The 22,277-nt window shown below is 44.3% G+C and overlaps 1 protein-coding gene across 5 annotated transcripts in view; it reads right to left on the minus strand.

Moving 5' to 3' along the window:
* The window catches only part of BRF1 (BRF1 RNA polymerase III transcription initiation factor subunit), a 257,854-nt gene that overhangs the window by 63,227 nt on the left and 172,350 nt on the right, over positions 1-22,277 (minus strand). For all 5 annotated transcript variants that reach the window (XM_014598772.3, XM_019479955.2, XM_059723300.1 and 2 more), the window contains 4 exons: positions 10,286-10,347; positions 7,835-7,916; positions 7,683-7,738; positions 4,759-5,015 (listed from right to left, as the gene is read on the minus strand). In XM_014598772.3, coding sequence (XP_014454258.2) covers positions 4,759-5,015; positions 7,683-7,738; positions 7,835-7,916; positions 10,286-10,347 — 457 coding nt within the window. The remainder of the gene's footprint in view (positions 1-4,758; positions 5,016-7,682; positions 7,739-7,834; positions 7,917-10,285; positions 10,348-22,277) is intronic.

Raw genomic sequence — 22,277 nt, forward strand, 5'->3', positions numbered from 1 at the left:
TCAGCTCCTGGACCCCTCGTGGGTCTCCCCATATAATGGGCGCTACCCAAGTGCCCTAGCCTTATGGGCTATGCGTGGCTCCTACCTCCCCTGATACCACACCCCAAGCCTCGCAGATGTAATGGACGTTGTTTGGTCTATACGCCCGCTTTCCGGGCCTCCTCTCTCATGTGGCCCACTCTGGGCTCTCTCTCTCGTGCCCAGCCTCTTGCTGGGACTCCCGTCTAGCCCACTCTGGGCCTCCCCTGCCGGTGTGGTTCCGCTCCGGGACTCTCCAGCGGGCCACCGGTCCTATGGGCCAACCGCACGGACACCCTCCCTGACTCTGGCTCCCTGCGCTGCTACTCCCTGTCTTCTCAGGGGCAACTGCAGCGCCCTGCCTTGGTCTGAGGGGGGGATTGCCGCACTGGCCTGCGGCCGGGCTTGCTATGCCCGTGCGCCCACACTGGGCTACTCAACAAAGCACGATGGCGTTCCCCCTTTCTGGGGCTCGCCGCACCCACACTGGGCTACTCAATAACATACAAGGGTGTTCCCCCACTCTGGGGGCTCGCCGCGCCCACACTGGGCTACTCAATAACATACAAGGGTGTTCCCCCACTCTGGGGGCTCGCCGCGCCCACGCTGGGCTACTCAATAAAACACAATGGCGTTCCCCCTCTCTGGGGCTCGCCGCGCCCACACTGGGCTACTCAATAACATACAAGGGCATTCCCCCTCTCTGGGGGCTCGCTGCACCCACACTGGGCTACTCAGTATGGCCCCGCTCTCTAGGGCTGCTCAGTATGGCGCTCCCCCCTTCTCTGGGGCTTGCCGTGCCCACACTGGGCTACTCAGTAATACCGCCCCTTTCCTGGGGCCGGGGGCTATGTTCCCCCCACACGCAATCCGGGGTCTCGGTCCCCGTCCGCAACCTACGGGTTGCGCCCGTGACCCACTGGCCGCGCTCCTCGCCGCCAGCTGCTCGCGCAGTGGCGTGCAAGCTGCGCCTTCGGGGTCTATGTTCCCCCACATGCAATCCGGGGTCTAGGTCCCCGTCTGCAACCTACAGGTTGCGCCCGCGACCCACTGGCCGCGCTCCTCGCCGCCAGTTGCTCATACACTGGCATGCGAGTAATTGAGGCCTCCTCCAACCCCTACAGCCTCACCCAAGCCTCCGGGTGTAATAACACAAACACAAAGCAAAACCACAAGCCCCTAGGCTGTAACACAAATGCAAGCCGCCTGGCCATAACTCCTCATCATAGCTCAAGCCTCCAGGGCTATCATGAGCTGTACTTGCGACTTAGGCTCCTTCCCATATCTCGGCCGAGGGAGCTCCCGCCTCTCCGGCTGCTGGCAGAGAACTGCCAGCCTGGCTTCGGCCCTGGGCTTTATAAGGGCCAGGCCCTGCCCCCTACAGGCAGCTGGCTCCGCTTGGTTGCTCCGGCAACCCACAGCTGTGCTCACTTGGTTCTGCCAGGGCTCTCTCCCTGGCAGTTTCTCCTCTCTTAGGAGCAGGCACTAAGGTGCCCTGCGACACTTGGCTATTACTCAGAATATCTGAAGTACTGGCTTATGGCACACTGATCCCAGGCGCTTGTTATGCAAGTGGTTAGTGCTGTAGCCAAAGCCAGATTTCTACATATTTAAAGGATCTGAAAATAAACACGCAGGAGTATAAACCACTGACAAATAAATGGCTAGTAAAATCTCTGCAAATGTCTTCTGGATACAGATATATTATGTGATTCATCCATTTTCTAATGAGATGTGCAGGGGTTTTATTATTATTATTATTAATTGCATATAAATTACCATGATTTTTGTATCTCTGGAAAAGTATTTATCCATTCACCTCTCAGAGGAACAGTGCTGAACAAAGGAATTTATGCATGGCATGTAAGAACAATGCTGAACAAAGAAATTTATGCATGCCATATAAGATGTATGACATTTAAAGTAATGCGGGAAAAAAATCAAAAGTCTGTCATAAATCTTTAATTGTAGGAAATCAAAAAATCTATTTGCCTGCCAAATAGATTCTTACCATTGTTTCAACAGGGACATTACTTTTGGAATGCAAACTATCCATAACATACGTATAGCCAACCCACTCTGAGCAGTCAGCTGCAAAATTAACCACAATTGAGAATTTCTCATCAGCAGCAGAAAACTCAGTTTTGTATCTTGACCATGTACGCAAAAGGAAAAATAAGCATGGTTTTAACAACTGATTCTGGAAACTGCTGTAGATTGACCTAGACAACTTTTTATCTTACTACGTTGTTTACTAAAATATTTATAGCAAAATTTTCAAGAAGTGCTTAGCACCCGCAGCATACACTGCCTTCTCCTGGAGCTACAACTGCCCAGCATTTCTGAAAAGTGGGCCCAGGAAGGATGGAGAGGTAGAAGAGTAGTAAAAAATCTCATAGTTCGAAATGCTCAGTTCTGAAATGCAATAATTCCAAAATCATTAAAGAGACGCCACTATTAAACAAGACACCTAATTTTGATATCAGCATTCAATTCCTGACAACAAAATCACACCATTATTTAATTAAAATATGTTGTTCCTGGCTTAAAGCTCATTAAAAAATTGTTAACACTAAATATCTTCAGGGCAATGCATGCAAAATGCTAAAAGTTAATCCTGAATGCTTTTTGCACTTCACTTTGCTAACAGAAAATCTACTGCTCTTTGGTCATTACAACTCACTATTATTAGCAACTTAAATGAGTCTAGCGATATTCTCGCTGAAGTTAAGGGCAGGAAGGGAGAAGAGGAAGTAAGTATGGTGATATAAAGGACATTTCTATTACCTTTATAGAGGAAAGTCATAGAAACATGGAGCATTCATAGTAAATAACCATAACAAAGAAAAATAGCAGGCAAGGGAGAAAATGGTGGCTATTATAACAACATACTTTACAAAAGCTAATCTCTTTTAGGACTAGCAAGGAATACACATGAGCAGATCTACTTATACTTTTATTCTAAACCAGAAGTTGCAAATGAAGGAGCTAAACACAGAGTATGACCATGCTACTCTGCCTCTGTAGTCAGACCTCCAGTTACCTCTCCTCCCTGCCCCCCCCCAGTCCATCTATCCCCCCTCTTCTTGTTCCAGTTTGGACTGGTTCTCCTCCTCTTCGGTATCTGCCATTTGCTGTTGCTGCCTCACATTATGGCTGCTCCTCTAACAAAATGATGCAAAACAGCAGGAGTTGTGAGGATACCGGAGGAATAATGCCCCCCCCGCCCATCCCCCCAATACCCATGCTCCTCCTTGAATCCACCTTTTCCATTATGTCACTGTGATATGTGACTATCACAGCTCCTCTGCCAAGACTGCCTTCATTCTTCTCACCTCCTTATCTGTCCATCCTCCTAATGCTTCCTTCTCACTCCCCCTTGGCTCAAACTACCATCCAGGATTCCTTTGTTTCTTTTTTTAATTCACCACTCTTTCAAACTCGTCCTCACCTACAACATACCTACTGAACCCACTTGGTCAGTCCATGCATAGTCCTTGTTCTCCTTTTCTCCTAGTCTGTTAGCAACTTTTATGTGGTGCCAAACCTTAGGGCTTGGACATGCGACATGCTGACAGCAGCACAGCCCACATCAGTTTTGTACAACAATTTAAGTTACACCAGAGCCAGGAGCAAATATATGACCAGCTCTTTCAGGGTAACTGCTTCAACAGTTGCCTCGCCAGTAGGCAGCAAGGTACCCAGCAGGGTACCCAGCAAGAGTCTACTTGCATTGAGCAAATAAATAAATACCCTGGGATAAAAGCAGACATGATACCTACATGGGTTTTACCACTGATTTTTCCCCAAAGCAACTCCAAACCAGATTCTACTAAGGTACATGAATGAAGGCTTATACATCACATGTCCCTGTTGCCACACTGGTGTAAGGACACGTTGGACCAATGTAAACATGTCACATGCCCTTAAAATTGAGGTCCCGATCTTGGTTAGCTGGGTGACTAAACACCTTTGCGGATCTAGCTCTATGTTCTAGGCTCCATACTTATAATGAACACGTAAGAAATTATCAGGTACGTGATCATGTTCAAATGATTATCTGACATGATTTCACAAACTGAAGCAGTCTAATGAAGCAGCTGAATGTTGCAGATAGCACACATCATTTTTGCACACTTTTATAACATTCTATAAATCTTTCCAACAAGTTTGAATATTTAACTCATTAAAATAGTAGCTTTCATCACACCATAAAATATTCACAAATGCACAGCAGAAAATTGACATGCATATTTACTGTAAAGCTTTATATTTGTGTCATCAATTAACAACAAAAGTTTGGAATAAAACTAAAATAAAAGCTAATCATAACAGCTAGCTGTCATAACAGATGGGAACTATCTATTTTTCAAATCAAGCAAGAAGCCAAAGCTTCAGAATATTTAGTGTCATGTCAGTGAATATGAAGCCAGACAACTTAGAAAGGAAGGACAACGAATGTCACAAACTCACTAAGAAAGGATGTCTGTGGCTGAAAGAGTCACAATTGTGAATTTTCTTTGATTCTTTTTACGCCATGACGATTAATCCACACAGGAGCTGTCAGCCAATATGTGGACTGCAAATAAGGCTTCATGGTGGCGTTGCGTGCTAAATAAAGAAAACCGGAGCTCCTGTGTTATTTTAGCCTCAAACAAGCGTTATAATATCTACTCTGCCTGCCCAGATTGATGCACAGACAGCCTCACAGACATAGAGATAAATGAACAATTGCGGTACCTTTTTCCCACAGTGTTTACAGAGTTGGCTAAATTCCTACTGGCAATAGATTTTCTTCTTGACAGCTTCTTGGTGTTGCTGCTGTCATCAGTGCTGTCATCCTCTTTCTTTGGTGTGCTACTTCCTTTGCTGTTCAGGTCCCTTAGCACATTATAATTAATTTTACTTGAAATTTTCTTCTGTTCTAACATCTTTTCAATTGCTTCTCCTGCTGTGCTGGCTTGAATTGGCTCCCGTTTTTTTGCAGATTTCTTTGGCTTAATTAAAAATATAAAATTAGTGATGTAGATACAAACCAAGTCATTTCACTGGAATAGGAGGATGATCTGGGATTTATCAGTTCAGGCGTGGGTGCTATTGATATTAAGCTTCTATAGCTAGAGTGACCCATTTGGAGTCAGTTCTGTACTAGTACCCCAGCATGACAATATGTGCTACAGTGCATTAGGGGAATAAGATGTAGAACACAGATCTTGGCTGTTTCAGGTCCTTACAGAACCCATCTCACTTTCTTCAAGGAGTAAGGTATTCATTTTTGTTTCTCTGCCAAATGCAACACAGGTCATTAAACTTCCTCTGTGTAATTTAATCATCAGTTTCTGTTATTTACAGAGAGAAATATATGTTCTTTTCCAAATATATTCAACTCAGGGTGGGGTTTATTCCCATCATAGACAGACTCCTAATAAAATTGCCCAAAATGTAAGTATTCAAATATATATATATATATATCCATCCCTCACAAAATATTCACATAACACTACAGCAATATTGGGTTACATCTTCTGAGCCTCCCCTTGCAGAAATGAGGCTCAGAAATACTAAAGAGTTTGCAATAAAAATAGAGACTTGCATTTAAGAGTTCCTCCAGGACTTTATCTATCAGGCCTTAGATAGATATAACATTTGAAGTGCATCAAAGGGCAAACAGACAGATATATACACCCTATGAAGAACTCCAAAAACACCTCGGAAGAAACAGCAACTTCTTTGAAGCACTTTATTTTGAGGCACTTCAGATTACATATGTAGGATGAAGTGTAGCACAACTGGGGGTTGCTCAATCCTCCAGCATCCCACAGTGCTCCACAATAACCCCCTTCCATAGGGGGGAGGGGAGAGAATAGGACAGGCAGTCAATAAGCACTCAGCTCTCACCAGGGCTAGAGACCAGGAATCCCTGTGTGTTTTTCAGTCTTTGGTGTCTCAGTTCAGGTGGAGATGCAGGGACTTTGTTCTCCCAGTTCCAGCAGGAGGTGCCTCAAGAACCCGGAGAGTGCTCACTGACTGTCTGCAAGACTGAGCAATCCCTGTTGTACCCCCTGGATGGAGATTATGATGCTGCATCCTGCATCCCTTCATGGTGACTTTAAAGAACTCTACTTGTGGGGGTGTAGCAGAGGGATGTATGTCTACCCATGGCCGATGCCCTCCATCTTTGAAGCATGTCAAAGTGCAGCTACATCTGAAGCACTTTAAAGTGTTACATCTGGCTATGCCCTTAGTGAAAAAGGCTACCGGTATCAGAGTTGACAGTCAATGGACTGGTATTAATTCTGGCTTTTAGTTACACGACAAGTGCGACATCAATATCACTGGGACTCAACTGGAGGTGCTCTTGCCTTGGCCAAAATTTGCAAGTCCAAGTCTGAAACTAAGTTTTTTACTTTGACTCTTCAATGCAGAATTAAACAGTGAGATGCTACACAGGGGACACTTCTACCCATAACTGGTGTCTGAACAAGTGAAAAAAACCCTGAAAATCAATCTAGAAAAGGTATGGAAGGGAATACTCTTTATTTCTTGCAAATCATCTTCTCTCAAAATCATTTTGTCCTGCATGAAATTTATTTGTAAATGTATAACAGTGATTCTAGTTACCTACATGAGTTGAGGGATGCCTGGAAAACAGCAGGCATATATTAATCATGTTCTCCCATAGAGCCAAGAGAAACAATATGGTGTTAGAGAAAAAAATCTTTGGTTATCAGTACAAAAAGGTGGGTGGGTTGGGTTCCGCTTCTGTGCCAGAAAGCTATGCACTTTTGGAAAATTATTAATGGAACGCCATGCCTGTGCGACTGTTGACTGAATGAGAAACCTTCTAGCATCAAGAAGTGTTTCATTGTCTGGTCTACTTTTTATTGCAAAAGTATCTAGGGAGAGGTGGGAGATTGTGTCTTTTTAATTAGCTAGTTTAAAAAAAGATATAGAACACACACTAAAAACCAATGTGGATTTTTCTGCGTGTGGAAGATTATGCACAGATTGTCCTGTCACCTGCTCAATTACACAAAATATTAATGCTGTACATTGTGAATATATGGCCAATTAGACTGCTTTAAACTGCTAAACCCAGAGACAGGACATGCCACTTGTTAACATAAATACCACATGTTTTATGAAAGGCAGAACACTAATTCTCCTTCAAATTACTATAATGGAGATTTGTTCTGTTCTTGATGCAGTAATCATTATTGCAACAACATACAAAAATATTGGGGTTTTAGCAAGCTGCAAACAAATACACAGATTCTTTTTTAAAATTTAGGAGTATTTTAAGATCAATATTTAAACAAAGTAATTGATTAGGACAGCAAGCGTTAATTCAGCTAACTACTCTATGTTTGAAAAAGGACAGAATTTTCACAGCACTGAGACATATTTTGCTCACGGTATAAAAACCTTAAGGCAGGAAAATGTTATTCATCAATTGAAAAAGATATTACTGCAATTCAAAAGCAATATTTTAGAGGTATGAGTTAAAGAAAAAAAAGCTATTGTTAAGACAGTGGAGAACTGAATCACCGTCTGGTTTGTCTCAGAGTATGCTAAGTAGAATTTGACCAAGAAATGTGATGAGTTACGCATGAATTTATAAGCAGGTATTGTAGAATACAATTAGAATACATGAAGTTGAATACCTTTTGTTCCTTATAAATCCCAAGCTCCTTCTCTTTTGCTATCCTTGCTTCTTTTTCTGAAAAATGACATAAAGGTAGCCAGCATGAAGATTACATGGACTGTATTTTGCAGCATCAGTAACCAGAGAGAGAATTTCAGTTACTATACTTACCTTTTTGTTCCTTCAAATAATCTGCGTTTTCTCTCATCCACAGTTCAGCTTTTATCTGAGCTTCTGTTTCATTAAGTATATACTAAAGGCAACAAAAAGTTTATCTACTTTCAGCAACTGATTTGAAAAAAAAAATCACACGGGACAGTAAATTAAAAAAAATACAAAAGACTTTTGCATTAGAACTTATTTTTAAAACAATATTAGTCAAGGAAAATTTCTTCCAAGAGAAATAATAGGATAATATGTTAATCAAGTTCTAGTCTAGTATTCTCAGCAGAAAATGCTCTGGGCTTTCAGAGAAACAAAGTGGGTGTTTTGACTATGTTTCTGTGCCAGAGAGTTCTGCTCTGTTTCAAAATTCATTAGTACAATGCTTTGTCTGTGTGTATGTAACTGGTATGATTATATAGTGTTTTAGCTCTTCAGCTTCAGAGATTTCAATTCACCTGAGGCAAATATCCAAATGATGTTCTCAGTTATTTCCATTCGGCCACACTGATGTCACTAAACCCGTGTGGGGCTATGGACCAGACCTAGAATCTGGGCTGGACATTCCAAAATGAAGACGAGCAATGGGCCTCATCCTAGCTTTCACTTAGACAGATTACACAAATCAGACCAATGTTAGCATAGGTTTAACACAACTAGTCTCTGTGGAACAAAGGCTCCTGTTTGATGATGCAGGTTTGGAACAAGGAATTTTGGCAGAACAGTGAAGAGAAGCTGAACATTTATCTTTCACGAACATTAAAATCATGCACAAAATATTTCTTTTTTTTTTTTTTAGGAGAACCAAATGTAAGTGATGTTATGTTTTGTAAATGATGCTGCTTCTAAGTGCTCCTGAAACAGCTTGATACTGTAGCATGATTGTGTTTTACCAAATGTAGATATTCTTTAAACTAAAATGTAAGAAAAATAATTCAAACCAAATCTAACTGATGCAGGAAGGAATCTTTCACATTGGGACAGGCTTGACAAAAGAAACAGTTGTCCTAGCACCAGTTTACCTGGCCAATATTGTCTCTGTTTTATTTGCTGTTATGAAAGGTGAGTCATAATAATAAAAACGCTCTCCTTCATAGCTCAATTATTCATCCTGCTTGAACCTACAGGGAGCGCATAATCTTGGGTTTGCAATATTAGAGTCTATTGCCATGGAAATGGATGTGAGATCATAAAATCAGAATTATGACCTCACTGCCGAGTCTACCAGGTAGAAGAGATGGGTTTGTTCTCTCCTAGCTTTTGTTTAAATTATGGATCTACTCTGATGGGTAGCTCTAAAACTGGCACAGAGGTTTTGCATTTACTGCCTTCTTGTTACTTCCCTATCAAGTTCATCCTATTTACAAGGGGAAAAGATATTTTTCTTACCTGGCAAACTGACAAACTCAGGCTGGGGGCTGAAGTCAAACTGGACTTTTTCAGCTCATCTGGCACCAAAAATACTCTCCAGATCAAATTACATTCTGTTACATCCCAATACACCCCTATTGTTCTCAATGACTCCACATTCCCAAGAGAAATTGGTAGCACTGACATTGTTTTTCAAAATGCACCTCTAGTTGTGGGTTTCACATGGTTTTCCTGGAGAAGGCACCAGCCAGGGTGTTGGGAGACCTAAATTCTGAGCCTAGGCACTGACCTGCAGTGTGACCCTGAGCAAGTCATATGTCTTAATATGTCTGTTTCCTTTCCAACCCTTTGTCTGTCTAGTATATTTAGGCAGTAAGGCACTGCTTGCACAGCGTCTAGCTCAAGGGTGTCCCTAACCTGGCTTAGCCCTCAGTGTCACACAGACCAAAAAAAAGCAAACAAAGCCCATATTGTACAGCCCCTTTTTTGAGTACAATCACACGTCAAACATCTTCGGCAGAACTGTCCAACTTCTGAGCTGCCAGGAGCATGCAGCTCTCCTGCCGCACAGGCTGTGTGCACTTATCAGGAATGGGGCCAAGTGGAAACTGGGGCCCAGAGAACCTGGCTGCAGCAGAAGAGGTGGTGGTGGTGGGAGTAGCAGTGGCCAACCAGGAGCCTGCAGGCTGCAAGTTAACCTCTCATGGGCACGCTGGCCCATAGGCCACAAACTGTACAGCCCCGAATTAGAGAACTTTTAAGTTCTTTACAATAAAATACATTTCCAACTACAATTCTCCTAACGTGGTGAGAAACGGCAATAATGGTGGCCTGCTACATATTTCATCTCTAGCAGGGAAAAAGCAGGGAGTACAACAGATTCATAGATCTGCCTGGTGCATCAGTTCTCCCTCCACTATCCTGCTTGATCACCTGTATGCATTGTAACCTAGTGTCAGCAGGATGGGAGGCTGAAGAGGGAAAGGGCAAGCTACAGAAGAAACACATAATTTCTTCCTTAAAGATCCAAATATAGACACACGTAGGAGAAAAGCCAAAAAATAAGATAAAACACAAATCATAACTTACCCTGTCTATTTCACTGTCATCAATTCCACTCAAATCTAATTCACCATCTCCTGTATTTTCATCTAAGAAAAACACAAATATACATTTTAGTTAGGGTGCATATACATTCAAAATCCACTGGATCTGCAGGACAGTAATGGTTCTAGCTGGTGTGCTAACAAATATTCATCTCTAAGGCTTACCTGCCTCCATTTTTACTAAGGAGATTTATGGCTCTTTCCTATTTGATGTGAGTGCACAAACTGTCACCACAGTTTAATTAATGCAGACAACGTGTGCTACTATGGCCCCTTCCTGCCTCATGAAAGAGGGCTAAAAATACTGCCATCGTTTTCAGCAGACATCTTTTTTAATTTGCAGCAGCAACAGATGTTTGCTATTAAGTTGGTGAATCCACTTCAGTGGAATGATTTGATTTTTCTCTTGTCATCGCAGGAATTTCTCCATCAGAGTCAATGTACCATGAATCCTCTGAAAGTTATGACTAAGAAAATATTTTTTATCATAAATGAAGCAGCACAGTTCAGGAAATACAGCATCAGGCTTGGAGCCACACAGGGGCTCTAGTCCTGGCAGTGACTCATCATCTAACCTTTTGGGTGCCATGTAGTGTCACAGGGGCATCGGTTCTCCTACCTGTAAAATGGGAATTAAGGCTTTTCCACTAGTAGGAAGCACTTTGGAATCTATGGATAGAAGGAACTACCATAAACGTTGATGTTATGTGGCTTCCACTATTACAAATTAATTTAGACTTTGCTTAGGCTTTAATTTTTATTGAACATACTATTCTTTTCCAAAAAAAACCCCAAGTTTTTTATTACAGCCCTTAACTTGTGTAACTAGATCGAACAGAGGCCTATTTTGAGAATGGTCATATTTGTAGTTTCAGAATCTTATCATCCATTTATGATCTTCATAAAACACTGGGAGGAGAAGGCAGATTGGCATCTCTTTAATTCTTCTGCTGGGAAAAAAAGACACTTTCCTTATCATCCTCACCATGTTTTAATCAACATCTGTTGACTTGACAGATTTGCAACATGCTCTGTGGGAAATCAGATGGCTGTTTCTTTTGGGGAGAGAAATTACAACAGCACCGTTAAAAAAGAAGCTGAGGCCCTGCTCAGTGTCCTTCAGCTACTGCTCCATGCTAATGCCCAGGAAACTCGAGTTTGATTCCCATTTGATGTCTCACTCCCAGACTGCTCAATATTGAGAAGTGCAAAGACTGAATATCAACACCAGAGAAGGGGAGTTTCTGCACAGCTAATGGCTTCTGAAAGGAGGCCAAGCCACCTTGCTTTGATCACACATTCACATTAGGTAATTACAAATACAGCCCTGAAGGTTACAGGGAATGAACTGGTGAAAACAAACAAGGGTAAAAATTAGCAATGTTCAAAGACCGACAACAAAGGGTCCTTTGCCTGAAAAACTCAACTGCTGTAGTGGTCATTTCAGGAACATGAAGTTATGCTGCTAGGGGCTGTGGGTAAATAGACAAATTTGTGAAACAGTATGATTTTCAAAGTGATGGAAAGAGGTTAGGCTTCCAACTCCCATGGACTTCCCACCTGAATTGGCATTTATCACTTCTGATTATTTAGGCCAGTGGTCTCCAACCTTTTTCAGCAGGAGATCACCTTTGGCATTTAAAAGCAACCCAAAATTTACTGTGCACCACTGCCCCACTCTCCCCCCCCAGCAGTAAGTCTTTTTTTTTTTTTTTGGGGGGGGGGGGGGGGGGGGGAAGGGAATCAAGGCAGAGAGAGAAAAAAAATATTTGGGGGTGCACCTCCCCAGCAGGTAAGTCCCACCCAGCCGGGGTCCCACTCAACTTACCCCTGCTCCTGCCTCTACAGCACTGTCCCTCACTGTGGGGGTCTTGATCTAGCCCCCATCCTTTCCCCCTCCCCCACAGACTGACCTGCTGGGCTGGGGCACGCGTGTGCATGCACACAGGCACTCAGCCTCCCACCCCAGCCTCGGATCCACTCCAAGAGGCTCCAACATCTACCGCAAGAGGTTCAGAGATCTACCGGTGGATTGAGATCCACTGGTTGGTGACCACTAATTTAGGCTGTAATTTTTAATGGCATCCCACCTTTCCTCTTACAAAGCCATTTATGAGTGGGGTTTTCACTTCAGTCAAGGATAATACTGAAACTGTTGCTGCCCCAAAGTATTTCAGAACAGTGTTCTAACCTTTCCAGGAGCCTGCCTCACAAATACAATAAATACTGTATTTACTTGAATGCAAGACAAGGTTTTTTCCCCCAAATGGTATTGGGAAAAAAGCCCCTCATCTTATAATCTCCTACAAAGAAACTGCATTAAATACACTATCTACCATTAAACTGCTGCCTAAGGCAGCATGTACTGAGCAATGGAAACCAATTATGAAGTTGATTATACGCAGCCAACACTGAGCATGACTATAAAATACATGGCCACATTGGGCAAACACGCTGATGGGAAACTTTTCTCTTTTTCTTTTTTTGAGCAAACCTTAAAAAAGACAGGCATTTGTTTCCTGAGGAGGGCATAAGCACTGGGCCTGGAGGAACTGCAATACCAGGCTGGCACTTGGAGAGACCAGAGCAAGCTCCAATACCCTCTCTTGGTCCCAAAATGCTTATCACATAAAACATATAATAGTGCCCATCTGAATAAAACATATGGTAGTGCCCACTGAGCACAGTATCCATAATTGCTGACTCTTTTTCAAGTCATAGTGAGCCACGACATTCACCCAGAATCCCTGTCAGCCCTTCTCACAACCTGTCACATATGATTAGTGTGGCCCCACCCTCCATGAGGTGAAAGCCAAACCAGTTTGCCCTGCATGTCACCTGCATATACATTTGTGGAGGATCCCGGGACTTGTGACAAGAACAATCTGTTCCAGTCATGAGTGGGAACTAATTAGCACTTGGATCCTTTGGGGAGAGGGTACCTGGAGTACATACACATACTGAGCAGTGTTGAGCTGTGGAGTCACCATGGCTTGAACTGCTGTTGACTCTGGTGGGGCCCAGGTCAATGAACTATGTGGTGAATCTTTGGCTTTGGATTAATATCATGCACTGTCTTTTACTACATATAAGTAAGTACCAAAGTGCTACTCAAAAGTGTGTTTATAGAGTACCTGTGCTAAAACTTGCAGCAGTTTCAAAGAAAGGTAACATGAATCAATTCTGGATAAACTAAATCCATGGCTACTACATGCAACATGCGACAGCCATGTTTAGTAGGTCATTGTTTTCAAATTTGCTTCTCACCTCCGTGTGCTCAGGAAGAGCAGGGTCAGACAGTTAGGAGAGGGGAAAGGGGCTGCTAGAGGAAGAAGTTGGGGGGGATGCAGAAAGCAAAAGGCTACCTGGCCCCGCAAGATTTATTTTCCTTGCTGTCACAGTGGGAGATGGTAAGGCAATTCCTCCAAATTCAAGGCAAACCTTCAATAATTAGATTCTATACCCGGAAAATTATAACAAATGTATACATTTTCCATACATAGAATCTAATTACTGGGGGAGTCGTTTTATAAACAGGGTCATCTTCTATTCGAGTAAATGCAATATTTGCTTGTTGCAAATAATGTGTGTGATATATGAAAATGCCCTGAGAAAGATTCTTTACTGGCATAATATTTTGACTTTGAACTTTATGATAAATTCAGCAAATACTGAAATCTCAGGTCTTAAATGTGTGAAAAGCATTTGTGGGGGAAAAATAAAGCAAAACTTTAAATTATTCCAGTCTAGTAACTCCATGTATGCTTATTTTCCCAATTGCCTGCATTGTAGCAAAAAATGGAATGGGATTATTTGAGGAATCAGTTTATACATTCTCTTTGATATTAGGAACTTTCTCACTTTGTGACTTTTCTGAGTCGTACCCCAAAGCCCAGCTTTATATAAAATCCTGTGCATCAAAAAATCTTTCATATTATTTAAAAAAAGCAAACAAATCCACACATCCACAGCATTTTAGATCTGAAAATCAGTATTCAATTGCCTTTATTCAGGATTAGCTCCCCTAAATTTTTCTGAATAGATTCAGAGATATAGAAATGTATGATGTGTCAGAACCATAGGTGTCCATTTCCTTATACAATGCTAATACACCAGACTGAAAATGATATTATTTCAGACACTATGAACAATTTCATGTTGTCATTTTAAATATTATTTGTAATAAAATTAGGTGCCAGTTGTTCTCATTAGTTCAATTAGTGACAGGGACAAAAAACCCATTCACCAACTGGTAAATTGCACATTAGAAACTGGAAGCAAGAGACCTGAAATAAGCATTACTTAGATCCTGTAACAGCAGTTTAGGGAGTAATTGGAGGATACCCATCCTGCCTACAAATTGTCCTTTTTCTGCAGATTTGATAGGCATTCAATCCATGAAAGAATTATTCAAATTAAGGTGACAGGCTCAAACCCCAAGCTTTAGGTCTTCACTAAATAAAGCCCTTTGTGGCAAGGTATTCACTGTAATCTTAACCTCTAAAAGAAGGTGAGAACACCTACACTGATACACAAATGTCATGACAATCTGCAAATCCAGAAGTCCCAACTAGCTGTATACATTCATCTGTTGTGTATTATGTACCAACTCCAAGGCACAGGAAATAGCTTGGCCCTTCTTTGTTTTATTTTTAGGAGGAAAGATTCCCCCACTTTGTTAAACTTTTCAAAACAATTTCTAAATGCCTTTAATAGAAAATGGTTGAAATGAAATTTTTCATAACGAGAGATGTGGCCAACATCTGGCGCAGGCTCTTTAGAAGTGATTAAAAAGCAACAAGAAGGTTTGATGTGGTTCTTGAAAGTTTGGGGTTTTGTCTTTTAGGGGGAAAAACATGCTGCAGGGCACAGGTAAAAACAGACTTCTACATTCAAACAAGAAGCTTCAGTTGATTATTTGTTAAGTTGCTGACAGTTAGCCTTTAAAAGCTGAAGGAAGAAAAGGATAAGCAGAAGTCTTTCCCCTCCCCAACTTATCTCTCTGTTCCAACTAAAGGGAAAGACCAATGCTTCTACAGCATTCCATCAGGTCTCTGAATCAATTACAGTCCTACAACTTCACACTGCCTGGCTCCCGCCCTGCTCCCAGAATATAAAAAACCTTTGTCGACAGCCTCACCGACCTGCTTTAACAGACATGAGGGCCGCAAAGAGACACTCCAGATTAGCCTTGTAAACCTTTAAGTTTATTTATTGTTGCTTAGTAAATGCAGAGAAACTCCCTTTAAAAAAAAACCATACCTCTTCATTTTATGGAACATGTTATTAGACAAAATAAAGTTATTTGATATACAGAAAGCTGCATTAACAAAGACAGTCATTTAAAGACCTTTTCCTCCCTCTATTTCTTGTGCAGGAGGCAAAACTATTTATTGTGCTGTCCAGATAAGGGGATTTCCTTATAGACAGAAATGAAGACTTGAGTGGCTGTCAGGAAATCCTCTGAAGTTTATATAATAGGAGGCAATTTTGTTCTGTTGTACCACCACTGCCAAATCCATCCTCTCTCACATGGTTTCGCAGCAGCTGAAGAATTCAAATGAATTTGAACAAACTTCTAGCTTTTCAGTATGGTATTCGTGATGAGGCTCTTAGAATCATAAAATCATAGAAAATTAGGGTTGGACAGGACCTCAGGAGGTCATCTAATCCAACCTCCTGCTCAAAGCAGGACCATCCACAACTAGATAACCCCAGGCAAGGCTTTGTCCAGCCAGGTCTTGAAAACCTCCAAGGATGGAGCTTCTACCACCTCTCTGGGTAACCAGCTCCAGTGCTTTAGCACCCTCCTAGTTAGAAAATTCTTCTTAATACCCAACTAAACTGCCCTTACTGCAACTTCAGACTGCTGATCCTTGTTTTGTCATCTGCCACCACTGAGAACAGTCCAGCTTCATCCTCTTTTGAACCCCACTTCAGGTAGTTGAAGACTACGATTATAAATCCATCAGTTTTCTCTTCTTTAGACTACATATGCCCAGTTTCTTCAGCCTCTCCTCAGAAGTCACAAGCCCCAATTCCCTCACCATCTTTGTTGCCTGCCGTTGGACTCTCTCCAATTTGTCCACATCCTTTCTGTAGTGGGGGGCATAAAACTGAACACAGTACTCCAGATGTGGCTTCACCAGTGCTGAATACAGGGGAATAATCACTTCCTTTCACCTGCAGGCAATACACCTAATAATGCAGCCTAGTATGCCATTAGCCTTCTTGACAAGGGCACACTGTTGACTTATATTCCGCTTATTGTCCACTGCAACCCCCAGGTCGTTTTCTGCAGAGCTGCTGTCCAGCCAGTCAGCCCCCAGCCTGTACCAATGCATGGGATTGTTCTGTCCTAAGTGCAGGACTTTGCACTTGTCCTTGTCGAACCTCATGAGATTTCTTTTAGCTCAACCCTTCAATTTGCCTAAGTCACTCTGAATCTTAGCTCTACCCTCCAGCATATCCATTGCTCCCCGCAACTGTGTCATCTGTAAATTTGCTGAGGCTGCACTCTACGCTATCGTCAAGGTCGTTGATGAACAAAACGGGCCCTTTAACTGATCCCTGGGGCACTCCACTTGATACCACCTGCTAACTAGCCATCCAGCCATTGCTGACTACCCTCTGAGCCCAATGCTCCAGCCAGTTTTCTATCCATCTTAAAAGTCCATTCATCCAGCCCATACTTCCTTAGCTTGCCTGTGAGAATGTTGTGGGAGACCATATTAAAAACCTTGCTAAAATCAAGTTACACCATATCCACTGGTTTCCCTGCATCCACAGAGCCAGTCATCTCATCATAGAAGGCAATCAGGTTGGTCAGGCATGACTTGCCCTTGGTGAATCCATGCCGACTGTTCTTAAGCATCTTCTTCTCCTCCAAGTGCTTAGAAATGGATTCCTTGAGGATCTGCTCCATGATTTTTCCAGGGACTTAGGTGAAGCTGACAGGTCTGTAGGTCCCTGGATCCTCCCATTTCCCTTTCTTAAATATGGGCACTATGTTTGCCCTTTTCCAATCATCCGGGACCTCTCCAGATTGCCATGAGTTTTCACTGATGGCCAGCAGCTCTGCAATCACATCAGCCATCCCTCTCAGCATCCTCATGTGCATCTTGTCCAGCCCCATGGACTTGTATATGTCCAGCTTTTCTAAATAGTCCCTAACCTGTTCTTTGGCCACTGTTGGCTGCTCATCTCCTCCCCAAACTGTGCTGCCCGGTGCAGTAGTCTGGGAGCTGACCTTGCTATAAAGACTGAGGCAAAAAAGGCATTGAGCACTTCAGCCTCTTCTGCATCCTCTGTCACAAGGTTGCCTCCCCCATTCATTAAAGGACCCACACTTTCCCTGATGTTCCTCTTGCTACTGACATACTTGTAGAAACCCTTCTTGTTACCCTTCACATCCCTTGCTCACTGCAACTCCAATTGTGCTTTGGCCTTCCTGACTTCATCCCTGCATGCCCGAGCAATACTCTTAGAATCACAGAAATTAAGGGCTGGAAGATCATCAAGTCCAACCCCCTTGGTTTAGACATGAATACTGCTGAGTTCAAATGATCCCTGCAGGGTGTCTATCCAGTCTCCTCTTGGAGACTTCCAAGGCTGGGGACTGCGCCACCTTGCTGGGAAGTCTATTTCAGATTCTGGTCACCCGTACCATAAAAAAGTTCTTCCTTATATCCAACCTGAAACCATCCTCTAACAAACCATCCTCTTATACTCCTCCCTAGTTATTTGTCCAACTTTCCACTTCTTATAAGCTTCTGTTTTATGATTTGGTTTACTAACTGTCATGACCCAAGGGTATGATTTTGTGTGCTTCGGCACTGCAGAATTATTTCCCGCCACGAGGAGCTTTCTTTGCACGGTGCAATTCTCAGTTGCATACAGAAAACCCCAGTGCAAAGGAGTTCCCGCCATTCGCATGCAAATTTGTTCCCCACTATTGGCTGTTTCTAAATTATTCCCACGTGGCGGCTAGCGATTGGCTTGCTAGCCGTATAAGAGGCTTGAGCGCTTTCCGCCCAAGTTGGAGGACTCCACAACCATCTGGAGAAGGAGAAGGAGGACTTCACATCTTGTGAAGAACTCTAAGCGCTGCGGAGCCTAACAAACCCAGCATGTGTCTTAAAGATATACGGGCCTGATCAACCTCTAGCCTCTCCCCGTCGCCGCCTAATCCCTCGACGAACCCTTCCCTGCGCGCTTGTTCCACGGAGCCTAGCAAACTCTGCGTGTCTGTGTGTATCCAGAGCTCTTTCCAGGTTTAAGAGGCTCAAGTTTTCTACGGGTCTTGTTCGAGCGAGTTTTGTAACTGCAACTTAAGTGAAGTTTTTCCTTGCCTGCACCGCGACCATCTACGGTGTAAGTAAAATAATCTTTAATCAACCGCTACGCGTCCGTGCCTAATTCTAGTCCGCTGTCCTGCGTTCCCCGACCCACGTGCCAGGGCTGCTGGCCACAGCCTGCCGCGCGCCCCCGAAGGCCTCGGACCGCTCCCGGCCCGCACACTAACAAGTTCCCTGCTAAGCCAAACTGGTCTTCTGCCATACTTGCTAGTTTTCCTGTGCATCGGGATTTGTTCCTGAGTGATCAGTAAGGCTTCTTTAAAGTACAGCCAGCTGTCCTGGGCTCCTCTCCCCCTCAGACTGGCTTCCCAGGGGATCCTGCCCATCAGTTCCCTGAGCAACTCAAAGTCTGCTTTTCTGAAGTCCAGGATCCTTACTCTGCTGCTCTCCATCCTTCCTTTTCTCAGAATCCTGAACTCAACCATCTTGTGGTCACTGCTGCCCAAGTTGCCATCCACCACTACATCCCCCACCAATTCATCCCTGTTTGTGAGCAGCAAGTCAAGAACAGCATGGTCCTTGACTGATGCTCCAGCACTTGCACCAGGAAGTTGTCCCCAACACTCTCCAAAATCTTCCTGGATTGCCTGCGCACTGCTGTATTGCCCTCCCAGCAGATGTCAGGATAACTGAAGTCCCCCATGAGAACCAGGGCCTGTGACTGGGAAACTTCTGCTAGCTGTTTAAAGAAAGCCTCATCCACCACTTCCTCCTGGTCTGGTGGTCTATAGCAGACCCCCACCACCACATCACCCTTGTTGCTCTCCCCTCTGACCCTAACCTAGAGATATTCAACAGGCCTGTCTGCAGTTTCGTACTGGAGCTCTAAGCAATCACATAGCTTTTACATAAAGTGCAACTCCTCCTCTTCTCCCCTGCCTCTCCTTCCTCAACAGTTTACACCCATCCATGACAGTGCTCCAGTTATTCAAGCTCCCACCAGGTCTCTGTTATTCCAATCACGTCATCGCTCTGAGACCGTGCAAGGACTTCCAGTACTTCCTGCTTGTTTTCCAGGCTCCGTGCATCCGTGTACAAGCACCTGAGGTAACTAGCCGATTTCCCTGATTTCTCCCCATTGCCCACTCCTGCCTGCTCTCCTCCAGGTCACTGACTTTCCCATTTACCTTAGGGCTTTGGTAACCACCCCCTGGCAAAACTAGTTTAACGCCCTCCTCACTAGGTTAGCGAGCCTGCCTGTGAAGATGCTCTTCTCTTTGTCAGGTGGATCCCATTTCTTCCTAGCAACCCTTCTTCATGGAATAACAGCCCATGGTTAAAGAAGTCAAATCCCTGCTACCGACACCACCTGTGCAGCCAGATATTGGTTTGAAGGATGCACCTTTCCCTTGCCTGGGCCCTTTCCCTTGACTGGAAGGATGGAAGAGAACACCACCTAAGTCCCTGTGCCCTTCCCCTGTGCATCCAGAGCCTTGTAGTCACTTCTGATACACTCAGGGTCTCCCCTGGCAGCATCAATAGAGCCCACATGGATGAGCAGCATGGGGTAGTAGTCAGAGGGCCAGATGTGTCTCAGTAATCCCTCCGTGACATCTTGGATCCAGGCTCCGGACCAGCAACAGACTTCCCAAGACAACAGGTCAGGTCGGCAGATGGATCCCTCTGTCCCCCGCAGAAGGGAGTCTCCAACCACCACCACCCGTCTCTTCTTCTTGGTGGCGGTGGGCTCAACCCTTCCCACCTTGGGGAGGCCTGGCCTGTCCTCTTCCACCAATGCAACGTGCTCTTCTTCTTCTGTTGCGAGGGCTCCATATCTATTCTCCAGATGAACTGCTGCAGGTGGAGATGAAGATTTCTGTTTGCAGCCACATATCACAAGCTTCCAGCTTCCACCTTCCTGGGAGTGCATGTCCTTCCCCTTCTCTAGCGCCTCTGGCAGTTCCTCCTCCACAGTCCCGCATGTCTGCTCCAGCATCAGATGGATGAACTCCACATGGCGGAGGATGCTTCAGAGCCTCGCCACCTCCTCCTGTAGCTCTCTTACCTGTTCCCTGAGAGACACCACCAGAAGGCACCGCTCACACCCCACCCACCTGGCCAGCACTGGAAGGAACCTGCAAGCCGCAGTCCCCAGGGTGCCAAACCTGGACCTGAATGGAAGCCTCGATCGTGAGTGGTCCATCCCAGACAGAAGCCTCACAGGTGCAAGCAGAGGTAGTGGTAATGGCTCTGGCACTGCAACGTCCTCCAGCCATTTCCCTGAGTCTCATAATCTGCCTCTTCCCTCTTACTGCCCTTCCTCCAAGCATACCTCCCCTAGTAAACTCACCTGGAAGTTGGCCTGTTTACTGCTCGTTGGCCCCAAAGGGTCCCCTTTTACCTGCTTTTACCTCCAAGCAACCTTCCATACCTCCACGATTGCCAAACTCAAGCATCCACTAAATAGTGGGAGTTAACCTTTTCGACTGGCATGCAGCAAATTAGCCTTGCACCCTTCACAAGTGCCGCTCTGATCTCCATCCCCTGCCTGATTTGCTGCTCTGCTTTCTGTTTCCTGCCTCAAGCTACCTGCTCAATCTGCTGTTCTGCTTCCTGACCTATCTGTCACGATGCTGCCTGTTCCCATCCCCAATCTGCCATGTGCCATGAACAGAAGCCACCTATGCCACTGGTGGTATGCATCCTGCAGGTTAGCCACCTCTGATCCAAGTACCTGAAAAACATCCAGCTTCAACCCTCCCGCCCCCCCAATTCCACTCTGAAAATGCTGTGACATGTTGTCAACATAAAAATCGGCCACATGCTGAGAAGCAGAAATGTAGGGATCCAGCAATGACTTGGCATCAAAATAAACATCACAAAATATCCAGACTGTCTTCTTGTGTTGAAACGGAGATGTCCCTGTTTGACTGTACCTGAAGTTACCTCAAAAACTCCAGTCTGCCCCACCAGACTGCCAGCTCCGTGCCAGAATTCAGGGCCAACTGGCTAGAGTGGAAGAGGCTGCTCATGCAGCATGAAGAGAAATAATGTGTCATATCACTGCTTTCTTATGTCTAGTCAGGGTTGAGGGGACCTCTTCATCCTAAGCAAAGACTCCAGGCTCCTGGCTGGTGAAGTTTTGCAAGCCCAACACATAACAAACGGAGAGCAATGTCTTCACAGAGCCATTCCTGCTAACCAGAGATGGCAGGATGCACATGGCTGGCCACAGGGCCCTACCTCCAGTTAGTGCAAGGCCAGCAAATGTTAGCAGCTCCCCAACAAACTCCGCACATTTGGACTGAAAGAATGATACTATAAAGAACATCTTCCCAAGGCAAAGAAAGGGCCTGGACTGGGGGGTCCTTCCCCAGCTGCTAACAAAAAAAAGCCCTTTCTCAGCTGCAACGTGAGGCACGAGGGTATCCACCAAGTAGCGTAAACCTGACAAACCTCTCTGCAAAGGAAATATGTCACAAGGACTTTGCTTCACCCACTGGAAGGGGGACTCCCTGGTCTGGCATAGAGAAATGAGAAAAAATGAGAGTGAGCTTTTCCATTTGGTTTGCATTCACTGCATTAGACTCGCTGTCATGTCAAAGTACACGGTGCGTGGTTCCCCCTGAAGATCCCAAACTAACGGCATGTGTGCACAGAATAACAAACAGGTCTCTA

The sequence above is a fragment of the Alligator mississippiensis genome, chromosome 2 (assembly GCF_030867095.1).
Source record: "Alligator mississippiensis isolate rAllMis1 chromosome 2, rAllMis1, whole genome shotgun sequence".
In the NCBI taxonomy this organism is placed as follows: Eukaryota; Metazoa; Chordata; order Crocodylia; family Alligatoridae; genus Alligator; species Alligator mississippiensis.